Below are 14,639 nucleotides of genomic sequence, written 5' to 3'. Positions count from 1 at the left end.
AGAGAGGGTGGCAGGGGGAAAGAAGCATAAATATATAACCTTCATCTGAATAGAACAAATATTTCATTATGTTTTAAATTTGGTTCTTTCTAAACTCTCTTTTAAGTTTTTCTTTAAATTTATGATGCTATATAAGAACATAAAAAAAGGAATGTTATGGGTAAGTAAAGCAGAAAATAGTTAATATAAAGCCCGATGGCATTAAATATTATTTGTTATCCTGGATATCACCAATAAGAAGGTAAAATAAAGAACACACTTGAGGCTGGAAATAACATAATAGACTTATGAGAACAAAAACGGTGTTCAAGAATGTTTAAACAGGAAACTGAAGTAGATGCCTTTTACTCTTCTGATTGCTATTTGGAAAGCTGTTATTATATCAAATTATCTGACATCCTGGTGCAAATTATTTCCTTCCTCAATTCAAGTAAAGCAAAGGCTTCTTCCACAGCAGACTATTATAGCTTTGTATCCAAAAAGCAGCTGCAATAAAGTCATTATGCAGTGGAGGGAGAAATAGAAATCCACCTCCCATGATTTTTCACTTAAGCTACACAAGTCACTGCCAAATGCTTTGTAAGTTACTAAGTTATACAGGTTGCACTGACAGGAGAAAAAATGATGTATAAATGGTTTTAAGAATTATTCCACAATTGTAATTACTGTGGAATTATCCCACAATTTATTCTTTAAAGATCTATAAGTACTGACAATTATTCAAATATTCCAATGAAGCAAAAGTGGAGAAGAAACAAAGATAATTTTTAAAAAGGTATTCAGACCATAATAACACTATAAAATGTCCTAAAAGCCTAAAAAATAAACATATTTTAGTATAATAGAATGTAGTAAGGAAAAAATCCTTCTTTTCAAACTTTAAAGGAGCATTTAAGTGCACTATATACAGTTTGGAAAGATGCTTTACCAATAATTGTATCCTTAATCCTACAGCTAATGCTACTGAAAACAAGCAAGTGTTCTGCAAGGTGCAGACAGCACCTCATAGACACTTACCTATACGCAGGTCCTTTTGTAAAACACTTTTATCATAAATGTAGAAGGATAACCACTGGAATGTTCTTGGAATCTCAAAATAAAACTCCTCTCCAAAATAAGGACTGAAAAGAAAGATTTGAAGTTAAAATAGAGAAACACTTTATGCAATTTATATAGAAGATGAACATTAAAAAGCTGCATTTTACTACTGTCCCAGCCCGTGGCCCTCAGCACTACACTGAACTGTCATCAAAGGTGCCCAAAACCATTTCAAGACAAGAACACACAATAACATGGCAATGCCTCCTGTTTGTTTAACCAAAGGTAAGAATCAGAGCACATGGAGAGTGGTATCTCCTCTGCAGTTTCAATTCTTTCTGTCTTGAAATTATTCTAGCTGGCTCTCTAGGCTTCCTGAGACACACACAAGCTTTGTTTCATGTTCTTATGCAGGATATGATTAAACTACATGTAAACACAACATATTGATTAGTTAACTAACTGGAATCTTTTTAGCTCTATGTCAAAACTGCTGCCCTAAAACCTGTAAAAAGTCATTATGACTACAAACTATAAGATAGAACAGTGAAAAAGAGAAATGTTAGTCTCAAATACACATGATATCCCTCATGCCAAAATGGTCCATTGAAAGAAGTTCAATATCATGCTTGCAGCTGACCCTATTAAACTGCCATTTGCACAGCCTTCTACAGAAAAAGACTCTGGGTTCCTCTGTGTTACACATATTTCATACAATGTGTTGGTATCTTCACTCCCAGAACTGATACTCTCATTAAAACTTACTTATTGATGTAATCAGAGCCAGCAGTCAGAAAAGTGTATTTCAAAACTGAACAAAACCACAACTTTGTTTGTGTTAGTGCAAGTGATGGAATTCTGAAAGTCAAGCAGATCCACAGAAAAGCCCTGCTACCCTAAACAACTGGGTTCTTAAAATAGTTTCAGTTACAAGGTATTAGTATCACCAGGGAAAGATGTTCATGAAACTACTTTTATGCAGAACGGTAGTGTGATAAGAGTTATACCAAGCCCAGAAACAAATGCTGGGTTTTTTTTGTTTCCCAGCAAAGTATCATTCTGACATTCTTGCTACAATAATTTCTTAAACTAATACAAATATGACAAATATGCTTATGTTTGGAACAAGCAGTTCATGTTATTACCTACCCAAAGGATATCGAGAAGAACAGGTCACCATCCCTACTCTCTTCCCTCCAAAATAATCACAGAATAGAAAACACCACCCCATGCTTAAAGAGAATGGCTCATTAAATAAATTAAAAAGAAGAGCTGATAACTAACTTAAAAAGTGGGAAAGTACACAGCTTAAAAATCTAGTATTTCAAGTGCCTAGAATATATTTTTAGAATCAAGAACTTTAAGGGCAGGAATTCATGATAAGGAATTCCAGAAGTGAAAATGTTATTTTTGTTAAAATACAGACCTTTTACCACAGGCTTCAAAGCAGACAAATCAGTATTAGCCTTTGCACTACACCAAGAAATAATTTAAGAATTCTCAGTTGAAAAATTCAGCTGCGGTTTTTCAGCTCTCTCTTTTTTTATAATTTCAAAGCCAACAAATTCTGCTTTGATTACAAGGGCTGGGTTCTTCTTGTCAGCACCACGACTGAAGGTTCACAAGCATTACCTCTAGCAGCAGTGCAGCTCCAAACAGCCTCAACTTCCTTATTACCATCACTGCGCATTTTAATTGTATTGACACAATAAGTCAGACCAAAACCCAGGATGAAACAAAGGCTTATTTTAAACTTAGGTGAAGTCTATGATCTGCTTCCCCTCACAGCTATACAAATAAAGTTGCACCAGTTCAAACAAAGAGATACTACAGCAGAAGGTGTGAACAGTGTGAGAATGAGCTGGCACTGGTGTCAGGGGAAACTCTGCTCTAGTTCAGCTTCAGACAGATATCCTAAAGGAACAGCAGACTGCAGGGCACGCCAACAAGGGTTTAAGTCCCTATTCTGGATGGACCTATGGGACTCTATGCATCCACTTATAATTAGGCTGGGATGGAGACTATAAGCACAGAATTTCAAAAATCTATTTAGCATCTTTATCTTGCACCTAAGAGAGCAAGCTTCACAGCTACACGTATCCCTCAGCTCCCAAAGGATGAACAGCCATTAACATTATCTATTATTACTGTGATTTCAACACTATACTAAGTCCCAGATTTGGCAAGAAAGAATAAGTCAATAAATAGAAGGTAATACATTGTTTCACTCATGTTGATACATTTCTCTTAACCTAAATTAACAGCCGTTGTCAGTTATTGATTCTCCAGCAAAGTATGAGGCGGAGAGAGAAAATTTAAGGTAAAGAATACAATGTATTAGAAAAGAAATTCTTAGGTAGATACAGAATAGGCTGACCGGGCACAACACCTTACACCAATGAGGAGTAATTACAACGAGGAACTCCCTTATCCTGTTTCTCAGGGATTCAGTTAGTTTAGTACTTTCATTTGTGACTTTGATGCAAGAACTTTAAAGACTGTGATGGATACAAAATTAGAAGATAGCACTAATTCAAAGGACGGCCAGACTGCCATACAAGAAGAACTGGATTACAGTAGTACAGAAGATGAAATTTTACTGTGTAACACACTCCTCTGCTCTTCCCTTCCTTGGTACAGTAACCTGGCAGTTCTGTGAGGACACTGACCAATGCCCCAGCCTGTCAGTTAATAAAAGCAATGGTTACATCAACAAGGGAATTCATTTCTGCTATAACCTTGCACTACCACAAAGTTCAATTGGGAAAAAAAGAAACTGAATTTAGTTGAAATTTCAAGAAAAAGAGGACACGCACACCACAATCCCCCTTCCCTCCCCCACCTATTCCTCATATTTGACCACAGATATTTGAGGAAGCCCACAGATATTCTTTCAACTTTCCAAGGGAAAAAATAATTCTTTCTTCAGAACCCACGGAAATCCCACACCATGTCAGGAAATACTTCTTGAGTCATTAGCCAAAATATCCCTCTTTCACTTCAGTATTAATTCATGGGTTTTTTTAGCTTTGGAAAGTCATTTGTTTTACATATGCATTTCAATAACTCTCCCAGTACAAGGCCAAACCTATCTGCACATTTAAAAAATACACTTCTTAATAGTTTTCAATCACTGTAGTCAAAACTAATTTTAATTATACTGATAATTACTTCCACAGATATTTAATTAGTTAATACTCACAAGACTAAAATTTAGATCACAACTTGTATAAATTTGCAACCCATAATATAGTGACAAAAACAGACTGTGAATTATGTGTGTAAGAAAAAGGAAGCAAATAATATGAAACAAAATAATGAAATTCAAAGTTGCATCTATGACTAAAATTATACTGTACTACACCTTACTGAAAAGCAATTTATAAAGTTTTCAGGTTAATAAGAGATTGGAGCTTTCATCATTGCAGCCTGTTAAATTCTGAAAATTTTATGGATCTGACTAGAGTTACAGATTATGAATATAAACAAAATATTTGTTCCTGATTGTACATATGTGGCATTTGCTTTTCATGCAGAAGCATAAGGAGGCTCTGAAATAACACTCTGAAAAAATTAAATTCCCTATTTAAGTTTGCCATCTGAGCTGTTCCTCACCTGTAAACATCTGGAAAGCTCAAAGAACGAACACTAACAACAAAACCACTGGAAAAAGGATTAAGAAAACTTTCAAGCATTCGAACAGACTGTCTGGGTTTTGAAAGGAAGGTTTAATGTCACCTCCACATAACTGAAACTGTCACTCAGATATTGTGAACAATGAAGTTGCAGTGAGGTTTTTTTGGGTCCTCTGTGAGACATGAAAGCACCTACACTATTGCAGCTGCATCATCCTGACTTTTTGTTTGATTCTTTTTAAGGCTCTAAGCCAGCAGGAGAATCTACAGCAAATGGTGCCCAGGGAAGCAAAGCAAGGCATTCTGTGTGGGTCCTGTTTCAGTTCCCAGAACAAGAATTACAGGAGAGAAAAAGGCCTGCTCAGGGGACACACCACAGCACAGAAAACTCTCATACTTGGCAAAGTTCTGGTTCCTTCATTTTAGAAACAGGTTTTACCAGATACACAGTAAGAGCAGAATTCCACCAATACAGTTCAACTGCTTGTCAGAAGTAGGAAATGACACTGGGAGCAAGTATCAAGTAGATTTCTTTCCCTAGAAAACAACATAACAACTGCCCACTGGAACAGAACAGAGTAATAGTGAAATATATTCTAGCATACTTGATTTAAAAGCTCACAAGACTCAGTTTTGACTTCTTGCAACACTCTCACGATTTACACTTTGCTGTAACATCTCTGAGTAGCTGCCACAAATCAGTTCTCATTTTAAAGCAGTACAAGCAAAAGCCATACACACTGTATTGGGCAGTCTTGCTTATCATATCCATTTAAAAACTGAGCTTACCTTAAAGATTTTTCAACTACCTGTGTACGAAAAACTTCTTCTTGGTCCAAGTTTATGGTACAGAAAAAGTCTCTCATTTTGTTGGGTACTAAGTGTTTGGCATCATCTGTAAAAAAAAAAATTACTGTAAATATTGCAGGGGAAAAACTTCCAAAATAATAGGTACAAGACTGTTACAGCTTTACTGTGTTCAAATATTTTACTTTTCCATTCAGCGTGCATTTTGACATTAATTTTCAATTTGTAAGCTTCAAGAGGGCAGAGAAGTTAGTACATCCAGCTTCACATGGAATGAGAGTCGATGGGAAGAGACATGCTGTGACTCATGAACACCACTTCCTGCAGCACCTGCACTTTCCCTTGAAAGGTCTCATCTCTGGCTTGACCCTGCACAACTTGCTAAATCTGAGACACTCACAGCCTGAGGTCATATGGCATTAGGTCATAACACCAAGACATGATTTGTCTGAGCTGTTGTTCACTTGGTATTTGCTCTGCAAAGACTTCGGCTAAAGGAAGCTGATTAATAAGAACTTGCCCATCAAATCTTCATTTCATTTTCCACAATTAACAGCAGATTTTGAGTTGGCTGAGCCTTTGAAAATATATCTCTCATGAGTACTGTTCATTTTTTCCTATCTAGTAGAAGGGGGAAATAATCACCTCTTAATTCAATGCAACATGGAAAAGAAGAAAAGGAAGTTTCTAATGAGAAAGAAAGATTGGCAGCATAAGAATACAAAGATTTGCTGGGTATTGAATCTAGGCCACTGTAATTACATGCTGGACACAAGGCAGATCTCTTAGAAGATTGTTCTCTCTAAGTAATCATAGCTAAAACCAGTTGAAGTTGGAAAGCTCTTTCAAAATCCAAATGCTACAGACATCTACATTAATTTATAGCAACACTGTTCTCTAGATTAAACAGTGACTTTCTGCCCAGATGTCTCCTCACCCTTTGAATATCTGAAGACAGCAAATAGACCCTTTCCACCTTTTATTTTGCTAAAAGGAAGCCCAAGCTTTTCTGATACTCTCTCCCATGAGAGGCTCCTAAATAGAGCAGCTGATCTGTCCCTGTTCCACTTGGTTGTCCAAACCACAGGCAACCAGAATTGCATTAGGTCTTAGCCAGGACCTCTCACAGTAGTGTCCATCCTTGCCTGCTGCTGGAAATACCTTTCCTGATGACAAGTGGAAGCAACTTTAGATAAACATTATCTATTTATATAAGATATTAAAAATAGGATGAAAAGTACACCAAAGTATTGAGTTTTAATTACTTTTATGTCTGAATAGCATAAGACCTTTCAGAAAGCACAATTTGAAACTGGATTTGAAATGTCATACATGTTTATTTTTTAAAAATGCAGATATGAAGCACAGTGAGTAAGCTTTATTCTCTATGTTGGTAAGATGTAAAATCAAACTTCTATTTTCTCTCTCCTCCATACTCTTCCTGTGTTAGATGGTTAATTTAGGTTAAGCTATTACAGTCTTGGAAGTTCAGTAAATAATGCCAAGCACTAGCAAGGCTGCCCCGACTGTGTCTGAGCAGAGAATGTGACAGTTTAACAGGAACACAGACTCAACTTCAATCATGACATTTTCCGGGTCAGGGATATACACACTGATGAAAAGCATGAACAGAAACTTAAGGAACTTCCACAGTTAAAACTTGTGCTCTCAGAAGCATCAACAGCTTTTCATCAACTTGGGTGCAGGAGAGGAGGAAGTATACACTTTATTTTTAAACACCACACTTCATGTTGACAGATTGAGAGACATGAACAGAACCTGGTTTTAATGGCTTTAGGCTCCAAAAATGGACTAAACTCCAAGTTACCCTTGAGTGAGATATTGTAGGAGAACCAAGAAAAGCATCACATTACCACTGCCTTAATTTTTTTTAAGGAAAAGATAATTTAATAAAACATACAACATATAAAAAGCAATTCATCAACTTGGATGTAATCCCCAGAGAGTTCCTGATTCCGAAAGTTTGTAATTAATAAGCATGAACTGGATGTGTCAGCTGTTCCTGAGAAGAATCTTTATTTTTCAGTTAATACTTGGCATGGTCCAATTTTCCCATAAAATATTCAAAATATAACATTATTTAATCACCACAGTAAAGGCACAGTACAGTGGACTTTGAAAGGAAATTAGTTATTATAGTTTCATATTTTCTTAAAAGGAATAAAAATTTAATATTTCTGAATAATTCACTATTTGTATGTATACTATAGTGCAGTTTTTCAGTTTTAAAAGGAACTTTCCACCCAGAGGAATACACAAAATACAAGTTTTGACAACAGTTGGTTAAAATATGGTGCTAGTAACACCAAGGCTGTGGGTTCAATCCCCATATGAGTCATTCCCTTAAGAACTGAAATTGATGGTCCTTGTGGGTACCTTTCAACTCAAAATATTCTGTGATCTGATCTTCTAATGAGTTAAAAAACCTTTATTTTGCAGCCCAAGTGTCTGGCTTTAAAGCACAGACAAACTTTTGGTAGGAAGAGGATCCTCAATCCTGAGCCAAAAATAACCTCAGAGCACTTGTCAGGTGAAATACAGAGCATGAGATTTCACATCCTTTCTAACACCTCTTAGTATCTGTGACTGTGGGAGACTTTTCACCCATATAGTGATCCAACTTTTCCAAGAAGCTTATTTCCTTTAAAAAAATTAAAAGGCTCAAGTCTTTGATTATACAATGTCTTCGTTTTTCTGAGAAACCTAAGGCTATAATGGTTGCATAAAAATCAAGTATTAGCAACATCAGATATCTGCTTGAATGTTTACATTTTCACTATATATATGTAATATCCTTTGTCGAGTAAAAGTGTGCAATTAGTGTCCATCTTCTAAATTTCTTTGTTCTGGGTCCCTGCAAGAAGACATTTATGCACACAAACTCTGAAATATTTGCTTCAGAGCAGGACTAAACATATTATATGGCAACAATAAATTCCACTCCAGGAGTGCAGCATAATCCATGTGTTATAAACACAGTGCAAGTTTGAAAAAGAATGCATCCTGAATTTTGTCAAATGAGCTCTAGAAGACAACAGGGACATTTTTCCAAGTGCTTCACAGGTTTCAATAAATACTCCAAAAATTAAGACAACTGAAATCCCTTACTGTACTTCTGTATGGCAAGAAATGAAAACAGAAGCCACAGCCTGAAACACTATACTACAAGATATGCCTAAAGCCACCTGATACTGCACACCTTTGTGAAGCATTTTTTGCTGTTACTGTGGCACAAAAAATAGAGCCATCAATACAAAAGCATTGTCAAAAAGGAAATACAGTCTTTTATTGGGTTTTTGGTGAAAACCTGTTTAAGAGAAATACTAAATTTTTCAAAAATATTACAGAGTCTTAGGCAAGATCAGTTGATCTCGCCTCACTTCTGCCTGAAAACTGGAGGCAGAAGACTGGTTACAAACACTGACAGCCCATAAAAACAGGGTACCAGGGACTGCAAACGTGTCCTTACTTAGGTTCTTCACTGCTAGGTATGCAATGGCTGCTCAAGCCACCTTTAAGAACATGTCTCAATTCTAAATCTGGGGTAATGATTTGTATAACATCACTAAATTTAGATTTTACCACTGATTTGTGCATTGCTAAACACAGTATAAATAACAACTTTCTGCAGATGGTGTTTTCTATACATGCAGAATTACACAGAACTGACATTACCTCATTAAGACTACCATGCTCTCTCATGCAACACACATAAAATGAGTCAGTGTCAAGTTTTAATTGCAGCAAAGCTTGGGCACAAAAATGTATTCTCCCTGTAAGAAACATGCTATAAGGAATTCCTTCAGACTATGAACATCACCTTTCCAAAGTGAGGTCTGCTATTGCTAATCCCTCCAGATCAAGGAGGATTACATTATTATATTTGTTTATTATTGTTCATTCAGAAGGTTTTCCTCTATAAAACACAGTATTAAAATGCTAGCAAGAAGTGAAAATAACACAGTATTTGTTGTGCAAAGAAGCCAAAAGAGCATCTAGGCATCAGAGGGTTCCCAAGCTTCTACAGCATATTTAATTCAACGAGTTTTTAAACAGTTTTTGTTTCCTTAGAAGAAATAAGTAGGTTTACAAAGGATTTTCACACTGTTTCAAGACATGTCTTTTATTGCAACTGTTACTCCCACTCATTTTTCAAATGGGTTCTTACAGATCCCAGCAATGAACTTACTTCAGCAATGAACTTTTCATATATTCCCCAGGTGGAAGGTCATAATCCTCTATTTACCAACACTTTTGCCAGTTAACTGAACATTCAAAGTTACCATACAATCACATGGGACAATAAAACTGGTTTCAACATAAGTCTCAAGACGTTTTGCTTTGTTTTTTAATGCTTAGTGGAAAACTTTCAAGTTCAAGTATCCCAAAACTCACTCAATGTTGTGTAGTCCAGTGTAGACAAAACCTTACAACAAAAGATAGGAAGCAGAATAGAATCAAAAAACAAACCAGCTTCAATAATCTTTAGCAACCAACTTCTCAACTTCTAGGAAGCAGGTCATAGTCCTTCTTCCTAGGGAGTACTATGACCTGCTTCCTAGGGAATACATAAAGCGTTGGTTGCTAGAGATTACTGAAGACAGATTAAGAAAGGTGGGGCTGCTCAGCCTGGAGAAGGTTGTGTGAAGACCTCACAGCAACCTTCCAATATCTCATGGGGGAAGCCGGAGAGGGACCCTTCATCAGGAACTGCAGTGACAGGATGAGGAGTAATGGGAACAAACTGAAAGAGTGGAAATTCAGTTTAAATATATCGAAGAAATTCTTTACTCTGAGGGTGGTGAGGCGCTGGCACAAGTTGCCCAGACAAGCTGTGGAAACCCCTGGAAGTGCTCAAGACCAGGATGGATGGAGCTCTGAGAGGGCAGAAGGTGTCCCTGCCCATGGCCACAGCATTGCAATGAGATGATATTTAAGGTCCTTTCCAAAACAAACCATTTCATAACCCTATGATTCTATGAATTCATGCTTTAACCCCAAAACTAACAGTATGCTTTTGAAAAGGCTAGCTGGCCTGTACTGTCTGCTAATTGCTAACAGCACCAGATCTCAGTGTATGTTCAGCCTTACCTACCCAACCACGTCCTATGGCTCACACCTCGGAGTGAGAGCACCTCCAGCTCCACTCCAGGCCATCTCCTGTTTTCATGAGCCAGTCTTCTATTTACTGAAGACACAGTAAATACATCTAGGCAGCATGACGATATTTAAGTAAACACGACTCCACTCCTCCACCAAACCTAATCCTTCAACATGTTTTCACAACCGGTTCTCAACCCCAGAGCCATGCCCGATTCAACTTGTTTCGTTTCATTCTCAAAAAAGTCGATCGGCAGCGTGAGAAAGGAAACAACCGGGCCGCGTCCGAGCGGTATGAATGTACTCCGATACCCCTCAGGAAGCCGCCGCACATCCTGTTTCTCCCATTCGCTTTGAAGTGCTCCCCAGCAGTACCGCACTATCTGTGCACCTCCCCGAGCCCTCCTCCCAGCTCATCCGCCGGCTCCCCACGTTACCGAGGCTATCGGTACAGGCACTCAGCACTTCCCAACCATCAAAATAAGGCCACCGGCCTCTCTCTCCGCCTCCGCCCGCTCGCACACACGCTGCACAGAGGCACGGGAGTGCTGGTGACCGCTTCCAGAACAGCCCTTCACCACCAACTTCCTGCACATCGCTAATTTCGCAATTTCAGCCTGACAAACAGATTCTGATGCCCGAGGTCCGGGCGGGAGGGGGCATTTCTGTTCGCCCGCTGACTCCAGGGATCCCTCGGAGCCACGGATGCATCCCCGCCACTCCGGGCCTCCCGCGGCCCCGCCGTGTCCATGTATCCATCCAGCCATCCATCCATTCACCCGCTCACCCACCCACCCATCCCGCCCCCTCCCGCTCCGGGGCGCGCAGACCCCGGCCCTGCCCCGCACGTGTCGTCGCTGCCGCCACAAAGCCCCTCTTCGGGGCCGCCACAGCGCAGCGCGGCCCGACCCGCACCCAGCCCGCGGCGGCCGCGGCCCCTCCGCGCCCTCCCGCCCCCGCCCCGCCGCCTCCAGGGCCGCCGCTCCAGCGCCCGCCCGTCTCGCCGCGGGGAGGGAGCGGCAGCAGCGGGGCCGGGCCAGGAGACGGGGTAGGAGCGACACCTGAGCGCGGCGGCCCCGGGCGCTCGGCCCCACCGCAGCGCCGCACTTACATATCTTCCCCCGCAGGTTCTGCAGCACCCGCACCTCGTCGCCACCGTCTCCCGCCGCCATCGCGCCAGCGCCGCCGCCGCCTGCGCAGTGCCGCGCCGCGGGGGCAGGGAGGGAGGGAGGAAAGGAGCGGCCCGGCCCGGCTCCGCCGCCCGCCCCGCCCCCGCAGCCCGCGGGCACCACCGGCCGGGGCGGGCGGGGGGCCCGGCGCCTGCGCTGGGGCGGCTCCTGCGCTGGCCGTGAGGCGGCTCCGCTCGCGGCCCGGCACCTCCCGCTCCCGCCGGCCTGGGGCTCCGCTGCTCTGGGCGCCGGGGGACTCGGCCGGTCCCAGAGCTTGCCCTGACCGTCCCTTCCACTGTTCTAGAGTCAGGAAGACAGGACATAGCCTTAAGCTGCACCAGGGGAGGTTTAGGTTAGACATTAGGATGAAATTCTTCACAGAAGGGGTGATTAGACAGTGGAATGGGCTGCCCAGGGAGGTGGTGGAGTCACAGTCCCTGGAGGTGTTTAAAGATAGACTGGACGTGGCACTCACGGCCAGGGTCTGGTTGACGAGGTGATGGTGGGTCGTAGGTTGGACTCAATGATCTCAGAGGTCTTTTCCAACCTAATTGGTTATGTGGTTCTGTGCCTCCCAGCCGGGCAGAGGGCTCGGCAGCCCTCGGCGCGTTGAACAATGCGTACTCTATGCTGAGATTGGTCACATTAAATGGCAGGCGGGCACATGAAATGGAACGATGGCAGGTCTGGCCAATTTGGTCTGTGGTGTGCCAAGTGCCTGTCCCTGTGCAAAGCACGGCACGGGCTCCTATGGATCTCCTCTGCTGACACTAGTTCACATTGACCTGTTCGGCCATGTGAGAAATGCCATGAAACAAGTAGGAAATGGCTCGGCTGCCAGCACTGCCCCAGGAGCAGATGTCGCGCTGCCTGCAGAATGCCAGAGGCAATGCTTCCCTCAGGAGTCACACAGGGCCCAGAGCTGTTTGCAGGCTGCAGCAGCTCGCCTTCATGAAGAACTGAAGGGCCTTTGCATCACGTTTTCTACCATGGATTCTTGAAGACACCGATCCTAATGTGAAACTCTGGAATCTGGCTTACACCCGGACTTCCCCCCAGTCCTGCACTGGTGGTGGGTGTCTGTCTTGGGCCTACACAATCCACCCAGCCATCAGCTCAGGTGACACGGCTGCGTCCTTGTCACTCTGGCTCAAACTGAGAGTACATCTGTTCCCAGATCCTGTAGGCACAGAGTCTGGTGAGAGCCTTTAGTGACTGACATATCCTAAAACACAGGTAGTTCAGCTGGCTAAAGCTGTCTCAGGAAGCCGTGTAGGACTAGGATTCTTCACTCTACACATAAAGGCCCTCTTCAGTCTGTCCTGCTGTTAAAGGGAAGTTTGGAAAGTTACAGGCCAGCATGTGTCATTGTCTCTAACTTTAGTCCCCTGCTGTGGTGCTCTGGCCATTTTTTTCTCCTGCACAAATCATGCCATCATCACTATGGTATGGTATGGAGCCATATAAGCTGTCGTCATATCTTGATGGCTTTTCCTGCATCCAACTTCTCCCCCACTGCTTCTTCGGCAGCGGTGACATTCCTTCCTTGTTTCCACACTCTACAACATGGTTGAGGAAGGACAGATGTGTGTTTCAAGGCAAGCAGGCTAGTGGTGGGGTATAAACTGTTTCCTCACACCAGTAACAGGTGGATTTGTGTGAATGCAAAACCTAAACCTGACAAAGACATGAGTTTGCATAAGCTAAATTTTAACCTGTTGGAAATGAGAGGTTCCTCTACAGCACAAATTGAGGATTTGATTATCTACAGTTGGCTGTCTAGGCTGGCTGCCCTGTCTGGCTGGTGGCTGGTGAACTGAGATTCACCTGGGCAGAGTCAGAGCTTTGATCTGGGAAAGCAGCAAGGCAGCACCCTGAGAATGGAGATGTGTGCTTGAACTGCTCATTGCCACACTTTGGAAGGCAGAGTGACTCTACTGCCTCCATGTTCTGTCAAACCTTATGACTACAGCTGGGGGTTACTGTTTCAACTTAGCATCAGCTTTCTTTAAAGCACTGACCTACATTACCAAGTTTTGCCACTGTCTGATTCCTGACACAGTTTTATTTTTTAAAAAGTTTTGCTTTAGTTTAACATTCAATATTCAGAATATTGTTTCAATTGCATAACATTAATTTTTGGCCTCTTTTAAAGTTACATTTTAGGAGTATACCTGTATGACAGGTAGGTCTGCACAGCTAAGGACATAGTTAAAACAAACACTGGTGTGCTGAGTTGCAAACTCTGGGGTAAGATTTCTTCATTTAACAATGGGGATGTACAGTGGGGGAACTTTGCTTCTTGTGAGAGAGCCTTACAGCCAAGGTGCTGAACTGTCAGTGATACCTGGAGTGTTAAGGAAGTTCAGAACAAATAATAGTAATGATAACACATAGGGGCTTACTTCAAATGCTTCTGCCTGTTGTTCAGCTGTCATGCAATCTCATTCCACAGAAGACAGCAATATCATTTACTACATTTGATCTAACTTTGGGTGTATCATAAATGAGGACTGACTAACATTATGTTTAGATGCACAAACTTCATGATAATCTACTTGTCTTTTTAATTAGCATTTCAAATAGGGAAAAAAAAGTATTTATTGCAATTAACAAACTTCTAAATTTTTTTACTTATATATCTTTCCTGACAACCATCTCAAAATGACGTGCATAATGTTTGCTTTTTAATGAAGGTTACAGACGAGTGACACCTAGCTGAAAGGGGAAGTACTTTGAATATGCATGGTCTTCTATTTTGTATGTATCTTCATATTTTCATATGTAATTAGATATTTGCACTTTAAACTATATTTCTTGACAGAAGCCCAAAAAAGTAGTGTGTGTAAAATACATAATCTATAAAGTT

General features: G+C 41.3%; 1 protein-coding gene across 1 annotated transcript in view; it reads right to left on the bottom strand.

The window, feature by feature from the left end:
- Positions 1–11,796, bottom strand: part of RASA2 (RAS p21 protein activator 2) — a 45,084-nt gene extending 33,288 nt beyond the window's left edge. The window contains exons 1-3 of the mRNA XM_014877917.2: positions 11,713–11,796; positions 5,463–5,568; positions 1,018–1,121 (exon numbers count right to left, since the gene is read on the bottom strand). Coding sequence (XP_014733403.1) covers positions 1,018–1,121; positions 5,463–5,568; positions 11,713–11,773 — 271 coding nt within the window. The 5' untranslated portion in view covers positions 11,774–11,796. The remainder of the gene's footprint in view (positions 1–1,017; positions 1,122–5,462; positions 5,569–11,712) is intronic.
- Between the last annotated feature and the right edge of the window lie 2,843 nt (positions 11,797–14,639).

This window comes from Sturnus vulgaris, chromosome 10 (assembly GCF_052056855.1).
Source record: "Sturnus vulgaris isolate bStuVul1 chromosome 10, bStuVul1.hap1, whole genome shotgun sequence".
In the NCBI taxonomy this organism is placed as follows: Eukaryota; Metazoa; Chordata; class Aves; order Passeriformes; family Sturnidae; genus Sturnus; species Sturnus vulgaris.
Note: the sequence above shows the minus strand (reverse complement) of the source record. Positions and strands in the feature narration are given on the sequence as shown.